The sequence below is a fragment of the Macrotis lagotis genome, chromosome 6 (assembly GCF_037893015.1).
Source record: "Macrotis lagotis isolate mMagLag1 chromosome 6, bilby.v1.9.chrom.fasta, whole genome shotgun sequence".
Lineage (NCBI taxonomy): Eukaryota > Metazoa > Chordata > Mammalia > Peramelemorphia > Peramelidae > Macrotis > Macrotis lagotis.
In genome coordinates this window covers 166,757,229-166,777,371 of record NC_133663.1, presented here as the reverse complement: position 1 = coordinate 166,777,371, position 20,143 = coordinate 166,757,229, and the positions used below count along the sequence as shown (strand labels likewise).

Here is a 20,143-nt window from a genome sequence, read left to right as displayed (position 1 = left end):
TGTTTCAGGTCACTGAGACATGGTTCTAATAGCCAGCGAATCAGCAGGGGAAAATCTCTTGAAACCTTGACTCAAGATGTAAGTCCTAACATGATGCTTCCTTTTGGGGAACAAAATTATGACTTTCCATTTGAATAGCTGTTTACACAAATTCTGTGTCTAGACTTACAGAGCATATTTCAGAGTGCCCTGAGATTCAGTCCCAAATGGAATTTTTTAAAATGACATCACTGTGATATATAATATTATTTGTAGAAGAACCAAAACATTTTCCTTTCACAGTATTCTAGCTCAATGAAACATACTGTAAATAATAGTTGTAATTAGAGAAATATATTTATGTTATAATTAAAGACTTACTTAAGTGGTTTTATATAATAGGAATGATTAGCAGCATTTACTATTAACATATATTTTGTTTAAAATGTTCTGGCTCTGATAAAGAAGACAGTTTCTAGAAACTTGCATTTTAAAAAAAATTACACTATTTACAAAGCCTTACTCTTTCAATGTGCTCGGTATTTAGCAAAGCATTTGTTTAATTAAAGTTCTTGGATTATTCCATACGCACTTGTTCAAAGAGGGAAAAATTACTTAGTTATTGCTATAATTTGATAATTAGTGACTCAGGGCTGTCAAAAATACAAATTGTGTATGTGACCAACATCTCTCCCTTGTGCTGCTGGCATGAGGACAAAATATTATTGAGAAATATTTAACAAAATCAAAATAAAACACATACAATTTTGATATATAGTTTTCTAAGTTGATTATCTCCAGATCCTTATGTGTAGTTTAGTGTCCTCAAGTTTCTATTTGAGTTTGATACTCCTGATGTAACTGTCATTAATTGGCACAGGGACTCGAGCTCTGGACTTGATTAGGAAGAAGTGAGTTCAAATTTGACTTAATTCAGTAGGAACCCTCAGAAGGTCATTTAATTGCTATCTGCCTCAGTTTTCTCATCTGTAAAATGGCAATGATAATAGCACTTCCTTCTTAGTGTTGCTGTGAAGATGAAATGAGTTGGAACAAAGCATAGAAATAATACTAGAGAAGGTGAGTTAGGAAATAAAAGGATTTCTAAATCATTTGTATGCCTTTTCCTGACAACTTTAGAAGTTTTCAGCTTTAAAATTTTGCTATCAATTTTTGGAAACTGGAGTTTTGATTGCTTCATCTTCTAAATTTATTCTAATTGCTAAATGATCCAGTCCAGTCAAAATCACAAGCAGACAAAGTTCATCTTCAGTGACCCCATCTTGCCTCTCAAGCCCTTTCTCCCATCCTTTCATTTCTCATTCCAAGGTACCCAAAATTCTCTCACTGCTCAGATGACTTCTGGTTTCAAAGTAGAGTGATAATCTGATAAACTTATTCATACATTGTAACTTAGTGTTTTATATCTCCTAGAGTAATTTTAAAAAAAGACTAAATGGAGAAGACAATAGTTAACCCCAGAAAATGATTCTCTAAATGACTGTGACTCCTAAATAGGGAAGATCTTTTGAGGCATGGGCAACTTTACAGAATCTATTAAATCTCAACATATCATCAGTAGACATAAATTTTAGAAGTCCCCAACATATTTGCCTGTCACCAACTCTCTTGATTGCCTATTCAGATCATTTCAGAATGGAGTTCATTTTTTCAAAATGGAAAAGGTTTCCTACCTTTCAAAAGTGTTTTTAAAAGCCCACTTTTTGTGTGAAATTTTGGTGAAGAAGTTCATTTTTTCTCCTTTAGCATGATTCTATGTAGCTCCAGTCAGATCTTTTTGAAAGAATATAGGCATCATTTTGAACCATTTGGTTCTACCCTAAAAAACTGAAGACATCGTTCAATTAACAAGAATCAAGTCAATGCATCCTGTATACTGTGTGCTAAGTTCTTGAGGACAGAAAAACCAATTTGAAAAGTTTTTTGACTGGTACAGTTATGGATCCCACAGTTTTCAATATATTATTCAAAACAATAGAAGAGAAATGAGTGAATTGTCAACATAAAGAAGAGACTCAAACATTACCCTGCTAAATTTTTCTAGTGAGAAAAGATGGGAGAATATAAAAATTCATATTTCAATTGCAGAGGCTTATGCTAGGGAATAAGTAGCTATGTCTGAATAAATATGGAATAAATAGAATGAAGTTTTTGATTTGGACTCTGGACCCATAATGTGTAGATGAATAATCTGGGACATAGGGAGTTCTGAAAACTGTAGGTAGAGCTGACCTTTAACTACAGCCAACCCTGAAAAAAAAATGATCAGGCAAGAATCATGATGAAACTTTCAGGCATTTTTGCCAACTAATTCACAGTCATGTCACACAGTTCAAAAGAGAGTTCAAATAGGAGTTCAGAAATAACCTATTCATAATCACAGATCTATCCAATGAACCACTGTGACTTTTGGCTTTGTAATTTTTTTGTATAACAATTAGGACAGAATATTATAGTGAGATAGGGGCAGTATTGATTCAGGCTACTTCTTTTCAAAATGACTCACCAAAAATTCACTCTTTAAAAATATCTAAACAAATGATAGTTTTAAACATGTGCTACATTTGATGTTCAAGTGACCCTTCAGGGATGTTATCTACTTCAAAATTCAAAGTTCCCTTACCTTATTAGATTTCGCTATACCTTGAAGTTGAACAGGTTTCTATCAAAAATAATATGCTTCCTCTCTAAAACTTTTATTAACTTCAAGTTATCTTGAGAGAAATCCTATTGACAGACAAGCTTTTATCATCTTTAGAATCTGTAATCCTGTGTTATCTATCAAATGAGAACAAAACTTTTTGTAAAAAATTCAAATAATTTTATTACAATCATGTAAATAAAATTCATTTCTCTCTCTCTCTCTCTCTCTCTCTCTATATATATATATATATATATATATATATATATATATATATATATATATATAGCATTCCAATACAGTGAGATATAGAAATGCACAGAGAGAAGATAGTGAAATCAAAATGATCCAGGAAAAAAAGGAACAAGCTGAAATGAAAAGGTACTGAATGATAAATTGACCCATGGATTACTTTTCAGAAGGATGTTTCTTTTGGGGGGAAAAATTAACTTTATCTTCCCATGAACCATTTTTTTCAAGGAAAGTACAGGAGGAAGAATTAAGGGAAAACCATCCATATTTTGACAAGCCCCTTTTCATTGTTGGCCGTGAGCACAGGTTCCGAAATTTTTGTAGAGTGGTGGTCCGAGCACGGTTTAATGCGTAAGTATGTTCTGCTTTGGTGAGTTCTTTCTCCTAAATTCACATAGTAGGGGGTGTTTCATGAGAAAAATAAAAGAAATGTACCATTTTAAAGGATCAAAAGAACATTCTTTGACTTACAAATCAAACTGCTCACTTTTGTAGAGCAAACTAACAAGTTAGGGTAGGTGGAAGAAACAGATTATTTTGCATGTATGTAGCACTCAATCAACATGCACAGCATTTTGCAATCATTTTGCTTGCTATTTCAAACAACCACTCAATGTGTTTCAAATCAGTGTTATCGCACCATGACTTATGAGCAGGAAACTGAATCATAAGGAAATTAAATGATTTGACCAATTCCTTATAATGGGTAACCCAGGAACATTGAGTCTTTATGCCTTCACTGAAATTTTGCAGCTTCTTTGATGTCAAAAATATACCACTTTGTGTGATTCGATATTAAATGAAATGGGAGATAAATGGGGAGAAGGAATAATGCTTTTGTTGGCAACAGCCATGTCCATATTTCAGTCTTTTTGTTTGTCTTTTCTCACCTGAAATGAGACAATATTTATATCAAAAGCTGTGAGAAAGCCAGAAAGGTCCATAAGAAAGAATCAAACTTATTGGGAAAAAATATGAAAGAGAATTTTTTTCCTCATATGTTATTTTAAGTAAAACCTCAGCTAAAACCAGAAGTACAAGAGGAAGTAAAACTTAAGTGTGAAATGTTTTCCATGTCAAATGTACCTTCTCCCATGCCAAAATCAATGAAAATAGATTCCTTTTGTTCGTGACAATTCTGTCATTATCAAGTTTTCCACCACTTGATTTGGTGTCAGATGAATTATTCAAGTCTCCTTTCTATCTCTTACTAGCAGTATGAACTTAATTAAGTCACTTTCTACTCTTGGTCTCCATTTCCTCAAATGAAAATGGATGTCGTTGAACTAGAAAATAGTTAAACTCCCTTATTTCCTTGACATTTGTGAACTGTAGATTTTTAGAGATAATAGAAATCTTAGAAAATATATACTACAAACTTTTTTTTATAAAATCTCATACTTCTGGCATAAGATTGTATCTGGTCTAGCCCTCTCCTTTACTGAATGATGACTTTATCAGAGCTCTTTCACTGATCTAAGAGTTTGAAGGTATGCATTGGGGAGGGATATTAAAATATTTAAGATAAGATATGATCCTAATCTTTATGAACTTGAGAATATAATTCTGAATTTCAACTCATATGGCCTCTGTGAAGGTATCCTACAGAATAGTAATCAGAAATAGTAGGAATTATTTTGTATCAAACTAGAAATTATTTTAGCTGAATCATATTAAGAAATCTCATGATGTTTCATGAGACAAATTTCAGAGCATTGTTTTCAAGTGAAATTTGATTTCAGAATCACATTCATTTAAATTCCAGCTAAAAGTTTTTGAGTGACTACAAATTCTAAACTAAGAGGTTGACTGCATTAAACGTGGTAAAACTTTACTCTGCACTTGTGTAAAAATAAATCTATAAAGTCTTTCTCTCTTTAGCCTTTGTTGTTTCAACTACTATAGCTTGGTGTCTAAGTCAATCAGACCCAGAAGATTTATGTTAGCCTTTATATACTCAAATCACTGGAGGTTTTATGAATTCTGGCTATTTGAAGCTTGTGTACAAACACTGCACTACTGAGTCCTATTCTGTTTGATGTATTGTTTAATTTGATATCCCTCTTATCTCTTTCAGTTCTAAAACAGACCCTGTCACAGGAGCTGTGAAAAATACAAAGTACCATCAACTGTAGTAAGCATCACAAACTTAACTTTCCATGCACATTTGAAGTTTTCATGTATTATTTTATGCTGCATCAAATCTCTCTCTGTTGTCCTTTATTTCCTCATTACACTATCCTATGAAATCGCTGATGAAATCTTTTGCAATTCTTTTAGTTGAGCTAAGAGATTCACATAAGCAATACGTCTTGATTCTTAAAACCTTTTTCTGATACTTGACTATATTTGCTGTTTGGCAGTGACTTGCTGGGATTGGTTACCTATCTGGACTGGGTAATGATCATTGTGACGATCTGCTCTTGCATTTCAATGATGTTTGAATCCCCCTTTCGGAGAGTCATGCATGCACCCACATTGCAGGTATTACTACCAAATCATAGCTCACAGATAAGACAGAGACTGACTAATGCTTAATTAGGACCACTGAGTTTTCCCAAATTGACTGTCACCGCTTTGCTTTTGCAGATTGCAGAATATGTGTTTGTGATATTCATGAGCATTGAGCTCAATCTGAAGATTATGGCAGATGGTTTGTTTTTCACTCCAACTGCTGTCATAAGGGACTTTGGTGGAGTAATGGACATATTTATCTATCTTGTAAGTATTAATATCTTATTAATGTAGGACTTTACAGCTTTGAAATTTCCTGCATTCCTAGGAGATAGTTTTGGTCCTTGGATAGGCCACCTTCAAAAATGATAAAAATAGCTCACATTTATATGGATAGGCTCTGTAAGTACTTTTTTTCACAACCTCTCTGTGAAGTCGGTAGCACAAGAATCATTATCTATCCTTTATAGATAAAGAAAATGGCAAGATGAAAAGTTAAGTGCTCTTTTCAAATCTATTCATGATTATGATATCAATGAATTAGAATGGCAAGGGGCCTTGGAGATCATCAAATCCAACCCCCTCATTTTATAGATGACAAAACTAAGGCCAAAAGAAATCAAATTATTAACTTAAGGTAACACTAGTACTAAAGAGCAGAACTGGACTATCCCTAGGTCTTTTGATTTCAAAATCAGTGTTCAGTGGTTCAGGTTATGGAAGGGTTAATACCAGAATTGAACCCCTAAATTCAATTGATAGAATTTTCTTTGAATATTCAGGTATAACATATGACTTATTCATACAAACTTAAGGACTAGTATGAATTATTATGAATATCATCAATCATTAAAATAATTACAGATCAAATCTGATTTGATAAATCCTGGCTTAGTCGATGGGATTCAGCAATAATATATCACTTTCAGGAAACACTCTTTATTTTTCCTCTCTTCATCTTTCTTCTACTTTTCATTATTATCTTCTCTTTCTGTCACCATCTTCTTCATTCCTTCTGCCAGCACCAACCTTTCAATTCTATCTTACAATTCATTTTTATCATGTCATGCTTTTCTCAATCTTTCCCAATATTTTCATTCTGATTTTATTAGCCTCTCTGTTCAGCCTGGTCCCCAGTAATTTCTTTGTATAATTTTATTTATTTAACAATTTTTTGTTCCAAATTCTCTCCCGAACCTCATCCCTTCCTCCACTCATTGAAAAGGCAAGCAATAAGATATCTAACATATGTGTGGAATCATGCAAAACTAAGTTCCATATTATTCATGTTGCCAAAAAAGACCAGAAAAAAATACAGAAATTAAGAATAAAATATAGTCTTCAGTCTACACTCAAGACTATACCAGGTCTCTATTTGGAGAGGAATAAGCATTTTTCATCATGACTCCTTTGAAACTGACATAGATTACTGTATTGATCAGGGTAACAAAGTCTTTCAACAATTGATCATGATTTCAAAAATGCTGTTGCTGTGTACAGTGTTCTCCTAACCTTAGTATTTTGCACAATATCCTTTTCCACTTTACATCAAATAAGTTTGTTTGTTGTTCTCCAATTCAGGAAAAAATGCTTGCTTTTCCTGATTCCTTTTAACATAAAACCAAAATTTGTCCACTATGAATTCATGCTATCTAACTGCAGCTGTATGCTCAAACACCTCTGGCAACCTTCTTCACCTTTTGAATCCTTATTCTACTCTCATAAATGTCCAGAGAGATTCCCTTTAGAATTCCAAATTTCTGTGTCTCTCTTTCAATTCCCAAACCCATCCTTACTTCTCAGTCTGCAAATATTCTCCCTCTTCATTTTAATGATTTAGTTTATTGGTTCTTGTTATACCAGCTTGTCCTTCTCCCAAAAGCTAGATGGTATTTTAAATAAGATGAAGAAAATTATAGCATCAAATCTGTTGATTCTACTAAAAAAAATCTTTTAACTTCTTGGATCGAACCTCAGAGCTACATTATTTTTCTTGATTAAGCCCTAGCATTTTCAAATTCTCCCCCTTGGTTGACTTTTCTCCCCTTCCTAAATTTACATTGAGTTTCTCCTTTAATCTAAAGGGGGTTACTTTAATACCTTACTGCTCTATTAGTTTATTTTCTTCTATTTTTTAACCTTTGCCCAAAATTACTTGAATTAGTAGTCTACATTTACTCCCTTCACTTCTCTAATGACTTAGTTGAGACAGGTTAAAGCTACAAAAATAGAAATAGGGTTGGACCTATAGTTAGGTAGATTTCAATTTAAATCTGAGCTGAGAAAATTAGATCTAATTAAAAGACATAAGAAAGAAATTACTTCTTGCAAAAAGTTACCATAGACAATGAAGTAATACCAATATTAGACATTAGAGGGCCTCAACCTTACCCTCTCAGAGCTAGATAAATATAATCTAAATATAACTGCAGCTATTTGCTAATTGTGTGACCAGGGACAAGCCAATTAAGCCTCTGTCTGCCTCAATTTCCTCATTTGTATAACAGGGATAATTATAATACCTATCTCCCTTCCAAGATTGTTGTGAAGATAGAGTGAGATAATACTGATCTCATAAAAACATTAATAGGTTATAATATAACAATACCATAATATAATAATTTATCACAATATAATATATAAATATATAAAGAAATAATATATAAGTAGTAGGCTTTTCAAATCTAAAGTGACATATATTGCTCCATGCAATAAGGGTATCTATCATATTTGAAGGTTACCAGCAACCTCCTGAAGGACAAAGGAAATGGCATTTTCTCAGTCACCCTTTTATTCTAATTTGTAGCAGTTGGCAGTGTTGAGCAGTCTCCATCATGAAACCCTTTCTGACATTGCTTAACCTCTCTCTGAATTGATTTATAGAAAATAGTAAAATTGACTTGATTTTTCCCTTTGAGAGTCCATTGATGAATTTTCACTCATAAATAATAGGTAGATGCTATATAAAATAAAGAACTTTCTTAAGTTTTCAAATGAAAATTATCTAAATTTTGTAGGAATATAATATATGTCATTGTGCTTGGAATATTTGAATTTTGATGAATATTATAACAAGAAAATGACAATGTTTTCCATGTTTCAAATAATATTGTTTCTTTTCCCCAGGTAAGCTTGATATTCCTTTGTTGGATGCCTCAAAATGTGCCAGCTAAATCCGGAGCCCAATTGTTAATGGTGCTTAGGTGCCTGAGACCCCTTCGAATCTTCAAATTGGTACCCCAAATGAGGAAAGTAGTTCGAGAGCTTTTCAGTGGCTTCAAGGAAATCTTTCTGGTATGTTCCAATGACTTTCATCTCTGATTCACATAACCTAGGAGAATGTAAGTTCCATGAGGTCTAGGATTATTTCATTCTTCATTTTCTATGTTCATTGCTTTGTAAGTATTAGACCATAAATGCTTCTCTAATTGAATTGAGATGAAAATGAGTCGATATTCTAATACAGAGCATAGAAAGAAAACACAATAGAGGACTTTTGCTTTATGTATGAAAGGTTTATTTTTTTTGGTTAATGTTAGAAGTTATAAGGTCAGCAATGAAAATTCGTGTGTGAGAAAGAGAATTATCAATGATTCACATTTAAATGAATAAAAATGCTTTTGATTTCAAATTCACTTAATTTATCCAGTGTCAGTCTACCAGCAAACAAAATCCACAACCATGAAGCACAGTGGACTGACACACAACTTCATTAAAGAAACAAAAAGAAAGCCAACTTCTGCGGACTCTTTTAGCATTCACTTTTAACCATAATTTTTCAGGTTTGCATCTGCAGATTACAGATAACATTCTCTACCTCACAAGCTTGGCTAGAGAATAGCAATTTAGGCACAGGTATTAAGTTGATAAACAAAAATTCAAACATACATATAAATTAAATTCAGAGGAGATGACTTGTCTTACAGAAAGGTCTTTATCTTATAATAATAATTACCATTCAATTCCTTAAAGTAGGGAGTTAATTTTCTATATTAATAAAATATTTCTATTAACACAAGTGCTTTTAGGAATAATTCGTCAACAACCTGCCAGTTGTATTCACTTTGCAGGATTTCCTAAGACAGTGTGATGATATTATCTGCCATATACAGTTGTTAACCATTAAACGATATCTCTGACTTTCTATATTTTCTTTAAATCATAGCTACATGGATGGAATTTTATGGCATTTCACAGCCAGCAGTGAGGGGGAAAGGAGCATTATATAATGCTGCTAGTTAAGACACAAATATTTAACTCAAGATTCTTTATATACTTAATAATTTAGAACAAACATTTGAATGATCTTTTATATTGTGGCAATCCAATAAGGATTTATTTTCAAATCCTCTACTACTGTTAATGATTACATTTTCTGTGTAATTTTTAGCATACTGAAAGAATATATTTTAAGATCTCAACTAGTATAATTTAATACCTATTCCAGTGCTCTCTACTCTGATTAAATTAAGCAACCAGCAGAGGGAGCAAAAAGAACCTAACAAAATAACAGTCTCTGAGCTTTGCCATTATTATCTAAAATCTCTTCACACAGGCACAGACCGCCCACAAGGCAGTAAACTTCACACTACCACTCATTTGTTCCCTTTTGATGGAGACTGAAATCCATTTTGAGCAAATGGGGGAGAAACCAATTGTAATAAGAAAGGACTGATATAATTCCCTGAACAATGGATTGTAGATATTCTGGTGCTGATATAAGTAAAAGAATCTAAAAATTCTTTTAAAACACCTGAACTCTGCTTTAGTGGAAACTATGAATGAAGGTTAAGTCTTTCTTCTTGCATTTTAATAATGTTCATGTAAATGAAAGGCAGCATAAAAATATGTTGGGTTTGTCAATAAAGGCAGCCAGGTAACTTAGTGGATAGTGTTGGGACTGGAGTCAGGAAGACCCAAGTTCAAATCTAGTCTCAAATACTTACTATGTGTGACTCTGGGCAAGTCCTTAACCTTTATCTACCTCAATTTCCTCAACTGTATAATGGGAATCACAATAGTAGTTTCCTTCTAGGATTGCTATGTGGATCTAATGAGATAACATTGTAAAGTACTTTACTTAGTGTTTGGCACATAAAAAGTCCTTAATATATACCTATTCCACTCTGTTCCCTCCCTTTTTAATTAAAAGACATCTTTGCTACTTATTACCTGTGTAACCTTGGGAAAAGGACTTTATTTATATATCCAATCTCTAATTTCCAATCTTTAGATGATTTTGTGTTCATTCTAAATCTTTGATTCCTTAACCACAACTATCATCATATCATCCCAAAGAGATAAATCAAGTAACATGACTTGGAATGCATAAACTGACATTAGAAGCCAAATCCTAACTTGTGGTCTAATAATACCTCTGTGATAAATGTTCATTCCTAAATAAATGTCCTTTCCATCTTTTTTTCACACATTCCACTGCATATAGTCTAGCCATACTGGATTATTTAGTCAACCTTATTAATGATATCACACATACAACTTCTAAACATTTCCACTGGTTGTCCCACATACTTAGCATACACCCACACCTCACTTCATCATCTTGGAATCTCTCACCTCCTTCAAGATCATCTCTGCTTCCACCTCTTCTGATATTTTCAATCTGTATCACAAATTACTTTGTATTTACTTTGCATACAATCTATGTTTATTTAAATGGGAACATGCAATTTCCCCTAAATGGCTATAAGCCTCCTGAGAGCAGGGGCTTTTATTTTTGTCTTTCTGTCCCCAGTGCTTGGTCCCTGATACAACATGAGGGTTTAGAATTTACTTATTTGATTGATGAGTGTCTTAAAAATGTATTAGCTGTATTATTCTAATGAGAAAAGTGAGAAAAGACTGATCATATTTCTTCAACCTTTCAGGTCTCCATTCTTTTGTTGACATTAATGCTTGTTTTTGCAAGCTTTGGAGTTCAACTTTTTGCTGGGAAGTTGGCAAAGTGCAATGATCCCCACATCATGAGAAGGGTAAGAAATTCTGTTTTCACTTCTGGTACAAAGCCAAAGTCATACCTTCTCTCAATAAACAAATAGTTCCAGTCAGGCCATTTATGTTAAAAACTTTTTTTAAAATTTTTATCTTAAAACAATTTAATTTTTACATAATAATTTTGAAATGTTCAAGTTCCTAGAAGGCAAAGATTAACCTTCGCTTTTCTTTGTATTGCCTGTATTTGGCACCATTTTTATTGACTGACTAATTAAACTAGATATTTAAAAAAAATAATTTCTATAGGACATACGAACAAGAATCAATGAAAAGAATGAAAAATTTCCTATATTAAACTATAAACTCAAAAAAATGGATTTATATAGAAGCTAACTGAAATAAGAACACAATCATATGAATAATCCCATTTTAGGAATGGAGCCTTTAGAAGTTTTGGATAAATTAGGATATTGTTGCTAACCTAAAGAAACTTTAATATTGTTTTCTAATCAAATCGACTTCAATTATTCTTGTAGGAAATGTATTTAGATAGTGATAGATAGATAGATAGATAGATAGATAGATAGATAGATAGATATAGATATCTATTTATATATATATATATATATGTAGATATAGATAGATATAATAGGATGCGTAGAAAATACCCATAACAAGATGAAGTAGTATCTCTTTTCCCAGATGAGGTGAGAACAGGATAAGGAGATTGAATGGGAATCCTGTGAAAAATCCAAGTGTTATAACATTCCTAAGCAAATAAATCAAAAATAAAAAGACCCATGGACAGGAGATGTGACCTCTGACTCTACCTAGGACCCTATCTAGGTCAAGACATGCAAGAATTTTGCCCTTTTGAGGGAAGTCTTTCCAAGTTTTAGTCCATCTTCCAATTAGCTAACAAAGGAGTCTTCTTAAAGTCCATGTTACCCCTCTAGTCAATAAAAACTAGTGGCTCCTTAATACCTCCAGATCAAAAATAAAGTCTTGTTTTTGGCTCTCAAAGCTATACATAAACTGGCCTCCTCCTACCTTTACAATCTTTTCCATGCCTTTACTCTCTCCTGTTCCTTTCCTTCCCAATACACCTCCCCCACCCCAGTCCCATAGTCTAGACTCCATTGACAGTGATCTCCTTGTCATGTATTCACCTCCCTGCTCCAGGAAGCTAATCCTTATTTGTTAGGAGATGTCAATCCATCTCTCAACCATGGGCATTTTCAATGGTTATCTTCCTTACCTGAAATATCTCCCTCTTCTTAACTTCCTTCTGGTTTCCCTGACCCCAAGTACCAGTTAAAATTCCACCTTCTAAAAAACACCTTTTTTTCCTAATTCCTTTTAATTTTAGTGCATGCTACAGAACCATAGATATTAAACAAAAAATTCCTTCCAGGCCTCTGTTCTCCATTTTTATTCTCCATTTTTCACTGGAAAATAAGTATATATCAAGTGTTGCTGTGCAAAATAATTTATTTCTATCTGATTTTTGAGAAATTGCTCTGTTTATTTACTTCCACTATCTCTAAAATGTGAAACCAGAGCAATCCTCATAAATAAAGAAGGAATTGCAAAAGAACATTATCACAATGTATTGTGTTTGGAGGATTACAAGTATTCTTTATAGATTTGTATCCCCATGATTTTTCCCTTTTAATTTCTTGTTTCTTATCTTTTAAAGTGCCTGTTCTAAAGTTGTTTTTAAAATAGTTCATGATTTGCATCCTTCATTTTGGGGAATTTACCTCTTTACTAGATTTTTCTCTTTTGAACTTTAGGAGGATTGCCATGGCATATTCAGAATTAATGTAAGTGTTTCCAAAAACTTAAATTTAAAACTAAGACCTGGAGAAAAGAAGCCTGGATTTTGGGTACCCCGTGTCTGGTGAGTAACTTTATTGTGAGAATTCTATACTGTGGCATTTCAGTATAACATTTGTTATAAAGGTACTTTTGGAAATAAGATAAATACTAGTTATTGGCCTATAAATAAGCCTAAAGAATGCAGAATAAAATGTATCCAGACAGTGAAATTCTGAATATAGTAAAGGAGGAGAGCAAATAGTAAAATTATTGAGGTAGAATCCAACAAAGGTCATTCATGGTCTTACACAGAAAGCCCATGGGCTTTGTGTCCTGGCACATGCTGGGATGAATATTCCTTTCAAATGAAGACAAATGCAAAATGCTCCCCCCACAGGATATTCTGGCACACTCAGCCTATGGTCAGTAAGCTCATTCAATTGCCATTTTATTTAATAGCTCTTCATGTCACTATTTGAAAGTGCATAGCCAGAGTTTGAAGGATCATTAAGTTAGCAGTAACATATTTTTCAATACTTCAATCTAAAATTGGAGTGGTTCATTTAAAGATCTCAGCTATTTAGACTGTATTTAGCAGCAATTTTTCATATTCATTACTATTCTAGAACAAACTGTATTTCTTTGTAAAATGTTTACCAAATACTAAATCTTAAAGTTCAAAGTAGGAGGATAATTTTCAATGCAGGAAATCAACAGACTCTAAAATGGAACAAGATTCCTATTATATTATCCTTCATTTTGTAAATCCCAATTCCTCTGACTCTAAGTATAAATGAATCAAAATTTATTTGAATGCAGAGGGTTTGATGTGAGTTATTATTAGGCATTTTGACCTTACTTTCAAAAATGTTCATTATCACAAAATTTTAGAATTTGATAATATTTAAGCTTCATCCTATAGCAACTGGCCAATAATTTAGTATGTTATCAAGTTATTAATGTGTTAGTGAAAAGTTCTCTGTCAACTGAATGTCACCCTTAAATAGAATAATTTCTATAATTATCTTTCAGTTGGCTAGCCAAGTGAGATCAGCTTTTATGTGTGATTCTATATCAAGTACATGAAAGTTGTATGATCAAAAAAATGATTTGGGATTGTATTTTTGTCTAGACAAAGACTATAGATTACAATAAAATAGTGTTTCATTCCTTAGGAAAAGCCACATCTTCTCTCTTCAAATATCCTTTCAATGAAAACTGAATGTGTTCTTTTAAATAGCTCTCTGGTATTTTAAGGGATGCCTCAGTAAAAACAAAAAGTAGTATGTAAACATTTATTTAGTGTTGGAATTACAGCCTTTTTCTTGAGTACAACAAGGAAAGGAGGAAATATTTGCTTTTCCTCTACTCTAATAAAAGAAGCAAAATCAACAAGAATTTCTAAATTTTGCCAGATGAATAAGTTCACATTATATGATATGATATTCTATGCATTTCCTACTAGAATACATGCATTAAGCAAATATTAATGTCCAAAATGACCGTTTTATTTTTCCCATTTCTTATTTTTCTGGATGGGAAATACAATATATTTTTACTTAATTATCTGCTTTCCTAAAAAGCCATGCCATGGTAATCCTTTCAAATAAAAAGTTTGCTACCTTTGGAAATGTGATAAAGGATGCTTGTGGTTTATAAATCTACCTTTATAGTTAGAGATATAACCACATTAACTTATCCAATTTTAATGTAAAGGAAATGAACAAAAATGGTATCATATGGTTAAAAAGCAAAAGTTTTGGTGTTTTTTAATATGTGATTTACTTTGTTCTTTTTATCCTGAAATTATGCTTTTTAAGGTAAACTAACTCCTGAAGTACATAGACCATGAAAGTAGTTGTTATTGCAAATTCAGCTCTAAAACTCCCACCATTTTTGTCTAAAGAATATGCCTGGGTCAAAGAATATACAGCATTAGATCTGAGAAATGCCACACTACTGTGTGAAAAAAAATCATCATTTGAGCAAACTGTGGCATCTGCAAAATCCTTTCAGCTTCTTTCTGCTGCAAAAAAAATCAGTTAAATTGAAATTCCAAAGGAAAGATTCTGTAGGTAATCTAACATAGTACATATCTACTTCCATGCATCAAACATAGCTCAAAACTAGAACCCCTGTATATGAATTTTGTGTGCCAGTATTGCCCTACATTAAAAAAAAACTATTTTCACAAATAGAATAGCTATCTTCATTTTAGTTTTCATAAGAATTGTAATATAATAATAGTTTATTGTTTTGGGGTGTTTTTTTTTACATTTGAGAGATAAAAACTACTCGTGTTTTGTGGTAATGAAATAGATTCATACTTCATTTAGAATTATCAGACCTTACCCTTCTTACCCTTCTTTATGTGTTAAACTTGGCGAAACTGGTCTATTATTAAAGAGATAGATAAATATTTTCATTGTTTTTTAGTTTTGTCTGACTCTTCATAACTCCATTTGGGGTTTTCTTGGCAAAGATACTGGAATGGGTTGTCATTTCTTTCTCCAGTTAATTTTAACAGATGAGGAAAGTGAGGCAAGCAGGATTTAGTGTCTTTTCCAAGATCAGACAGCTACTTGTCTGAGGCCATATTTGAACTCAGATCTTCCCATTTCTAAGTAAGCTACCTAGCTTGCTCTATATAATTAAAGAAATAGCTAGATTGATAGACAAATAAATATAAAATATGGAACGTAATAAACATTCTTGTTTAAAATTAAACCTTAATCTTAATGGAATTAATAGAATATAAAGATATAACCCTAGATGCCCAACGTACCCAATTATCTGCAAAAGCACAACATCTAAAAAATTTTTTTAAATTGAAGCAATCTAAGAGCCAGAGCTATGAAAGTGAAAAGGAATTCAATTTGGTGATCAATCTGCTGACAAAAAAAAATTTGCTGAGAAAAAAGGTTTGTTCTCATCACCTATTAATGATTGTGAAAAGGAAAAAAATAAAATTTATTTGGAAATTTGGGGAAAAATAAATAAAAATTTAAAAAGGAATCATTTCGGTCATCAGACTCAATAAATAGGAAAAAAGATATGGGTAAAGGAGGAAAAAAGGCTCACATGAAAGAAAAATTAGAATAGTAAACTCAAAAGAATGGCAAGGATAAGAAACAGCAGAAGAGATGATAAGCAATGATGATGGCAATGAAAGGCAGTTTTCCAGTGAAGTCATTACCTTATAAATTTTAAGACACTCTTTCATATTCTTGAAAATAGCTCTCATATGCCCTTTAAGTCTTCTCCAATTTAACCATACTCAGTTCCTTCAATTCATCTTCATAAGGCATAATTTCTAGGCCTTTATCATGTACTATGCTGAAAATACTAACTCAAAAGAGTTCACATACTTATGAGCATTCAATACAGGGGCAAATAAATTTTAGTAGTTCCTGAGAACACTGCTATCTCACCAATGACACATTGAATTTTAGGGAGCATAAAAGACCTTTCAGAACATAAAAAACAGGGGATACCTACTTAGCCAAAGGCAAATAAGTTATACCTCAATAACTCAAAGTAATCCCCTTCTTTCCACAGTGTGCACTAATTTGTGTTCATTATTATGGAACATTAAGAAATAATTAAATTTTGCCTAGTGCATTATTTTAGTTGACAGATAAATCGCTATTTTATAATTTTAATTACCATTTCAGAGATTAAGATACATATATGGCAATTACACTTGACCAGAACACAGATCAAAATTACTTTTAAAGTCAAACTTTCTAAGCTAAGTTATCCTTCAAGATAGTAGGAAATAATAAAAGGTCAACAAGTATTTCTCTAATAGGAGATCTAAAATTGGGTGCTAGTTCTCATGCTGTGCTACTATAGGCAACATACCTAATTTCTCTGAGCCTCTATTCCTTTACCTCTAAAATATGGATAATATACTAGATATGAGGAAAAAGTACTTTGTATAATACTATATAACCTTGAACTCAAGATGTTCAAAATTGGAACTCATTCTCTTCCCTCCAAAACAATCCATCCCTCCTATAATATTTCTTAATTCTGTGAAGGATACGAAGATCCTTTTACTTTCAGAGTCCCAAAGTCTCAGAGTCTTCTTCAACCTTTCATCCTTCCTCTCCCATAAACCATATCTAATAACATGACAAAGCTTGTTAATTCTACTTCCACAGCATATCTCACAACTTCCACCTTTTTAGTTTATTAGTCTGCCAGTCAAGAGCAAGTTCTCAATTTTCTCTCAGCTGGACCATTGTAAGAACCATCACTGGTTTTTCAGTCTCTCCCCTATCCAATAGACTTAGCACACAAAATTATTTTTCTTCTCTAGCACGTCTGGTCGTTCTTTGTTCAAGAATTTCAGAGGCCCCCTATTGCCTCAAGGATAATAAAGAAATTCTTCTACATTCTTGGCTTTTCTCAGACTAGTTACTATTGCATGAAATATTCTCCCTATTCACCCCAGTCTCTTGACATCCCTTCTTCTATTTAAAAAATTGAACTTAATTACTATATCCTAGAAAAGACATTTCCCTCAGTTTCAGTGTTCCCTCAAAAATAAATTGTCTTTATATACATTTTGCATTATTCCTCTGTGTTCATATCATCTCTCTCTCTCTGGTACAATGTGAATTTACTGAAGGAGATAACTTGTTTTTGTAACCCTAGAACTTGAGTACACTTAGCATACAATAGGCACTTAATAGATGACTGTTGAATTGAAACCATGAACAATCAGCTTCCAGTCTACTTTTCCATTCTTACTTCACAATTCTATCCTTCTTACACACTCTGGTGAAGCCATCACTATCTAAACTCTTGTATTCTATCTTCTACCTCTATCACTTTGAACAAAAGCTACCCATACTTGGAGTTCACATAAATGCTTAACAATTGACTGACCAAAACTCACTCACTCTCTCTCTCTCTCTCTCTCTCTCTCTCTCTCTCTCTCTCTCTCTCTCTCTGTCTCTCACAGACACACACACACACACACAAAAACACACAAACACATACATATACACATTCTTAAAGTTTAATCTGAATTATTAAAATGTTCTCCATTATTTTCTTAGCTTTCAATAATCAACAAGGCAAAAAAAATCAAGTCATGATTTGTAACAATTTGCAGATTTCCAATTTATAAAGGCTCATATTGAAAATCAGACAATCTATAGGAAGACATAAGCAGCAAAATTATACCTGTGGCAACCTCAACTTCTTGCTCTCAGAATTAGATAAATTGAACCACAAAATAAAGAAGAAAGAAGATAAGATGAAGAGAATATTAGAAAAGTTAGATGTGATAGATGTCTGAAGCAAATGCAGAAAGGCAGAAATGCTAAACACATGCTTTTCTGATCGTGAAAATTCAAAAGGCAGCTAATTAATTCTAGGCTGATTCCCGTACACTACTGAATCCCCTAAAAGTTGTTTGAAATTCCTAATTTTTGTCTGTATGTCTACAATGCCTACCTCAGTACCTTGAATGTAGTCACTAGTAAATAAATTTTGTTGAATTATACATACTTGTCATTACTAAGGTCAATATAAGGCATGACATTTCCCTTTCATATAGCATCTTATACCATATATTTTCAGTGTTTACTGCAAGGAGAATATTTAGAAAGAAATAAAAGAGAAAAAAGGAAAAAACTTCTAAATTTTGGGGTTTTTTTTTAAGAGACACAGTGTCAGTTACTGATTTAGCTATAGGGAAAGCTAACATTTCATTTTATTTGAATAGAAATAGTACATCATTACTCATTAAAATGAGATCTAGACTAATCTAATTTAGTTTATTGATTCTGTGAAGCAAACAGGATGTCCTAGAGTCAATATGTTCAGCGGTCAAATGTACCTTTCTCTGGCATCTAAAACTGAAAAGAAATGAAAACCACTTGTCCTAGGATGTTTCTTATCATAGCTTCACAATGCATTCCTCCTCTGAATTACAGGGCCAATCCTCGGAACTTTAATTTTGACAATGTGGGAAATGCTATGCTGGCATTGTTTGAAGTTCTCTCCTTGAAAGGCTGGGTGGAAGTACGGGATGTTATTATTCATCGTGTGGGGCCGGTAAGCAAGCACGTTGAATCCTTTGAATGCTTCAAGAGCTGCTTTCATTTGCTTTGATGAATCACCATATTTTCCATTTATGCAGATCCATGGAATCTATATTCATGTTTTTGTGTTCCTGGGTTGCATGATTGGACTGACCCTTTTTGTCGGAGTTGTCATTGCTAATTTCAATGAAAACAAGGTAAGAATTCTTCATTTGAATACCAAGGGGTAATACATTCATTGCTAACCCTTTACTTTGAAGTATTTTTATGCACATACTATGAGAGCATATTAAACAATAATGTAACGAGTATAAATAATCTTTATGACTCTTTTACAAATTGCCTCATTGCTGTCTTTCAGCCACAATACTTACAAATACTATTTTCACTAAATTTACACTTTTGGTAGCAGAGTGTTGTTTGATTCCCTGACAACTGACAGTCTGTCTCCTATTGTTCAAACTGAAAGGGAGGTGAAAAAAGAGTTATTAAAATACTGAGGCTGAAATGAATTCAGTGATTGCATGCAATGTTTCTTTCATAAAATATGAATTGTATGCTGTTATGGACCAAATTGGTGCAATCAAAATTCAAAGGATTGGGGAAGGAAAAAGTAGAATTTTTCCCCATCTGGATGAAGTTGGTTGATCTTATTCTGGTTTCCTAATTTATAAAGTTTTAAAGGGAAAGTTCCCATTTTTGCATGCTTTTATACAGCATGTGTTCAGTTAATAATAATTCCATAGTGTCAGTTGAAATTTACAAATCTTTAAAAAACAGTAAGACTATAATGAATAAATAAATATAAGTTGGCAAGACTTCTTTGAAACACATCAGTGTACATGGCAGTAAATGCTGAATTTGGAATCAAAAAACAGAGTTCAAATTCCACTTCTGATAATTACTAATTGTATCTTCCTTTGACAAGTTGCCTAACCTTGTAGAACCTTAGATTCATCTT

The 20,143-nt window shown here is 32.7% G+C and overlaps 1 protein-coding gene across 1 annotated transcript in view; it reads left to right on the top strand.

Annotated features, from left to right (window-relative positions):
• The window catches only part of NALCN (sodium leak channel, non-selective), a 278,783-nt gene that overhangs the window by 217,938 nt on the left and 40,702 nt on the right, over positions 1 to 20,143 (top strand). The window contains exons 14-22 of the mRNA XM_074192773.1: positions 3,122 to 3,244; positions 4,971 to 5,027; positions 5,257 to 5,377; positions 5,483 to 5,614; positions 8,474 to 8,641; positions 11,236 to 11,340; positions 13,099 to 13,205; positions 19,075 to 19,195; positions 19,281 to 19,379. Of these exons, the coding sequence (XP_074048874.1) occupies positions 3,122 to 3,244; positions 4,971 to 5,027; positions 5,257 to 5,377; positions 5,483 to 5,614; positions 8,474 to 8,641; positions 11,236 to 11,340; positions 13,099 to 13,205; positions 19,075 to 19,195; positions 19,281 to 19,379 (1,033 nt within the window). The remainder of the gene's footprint in view (positions 1 to 3,121; positions 3,245 to 4,970; positions 5,028 to 5,256; positions 5,378 to 5,482; positions 5,615 to 8,473; positions 8,642 to 11,235; positions 11,341 to 13,098; positions 13,206 to 19,074; positions 19,196 to 19,280; positions 19,380 to 20,143) is intronic.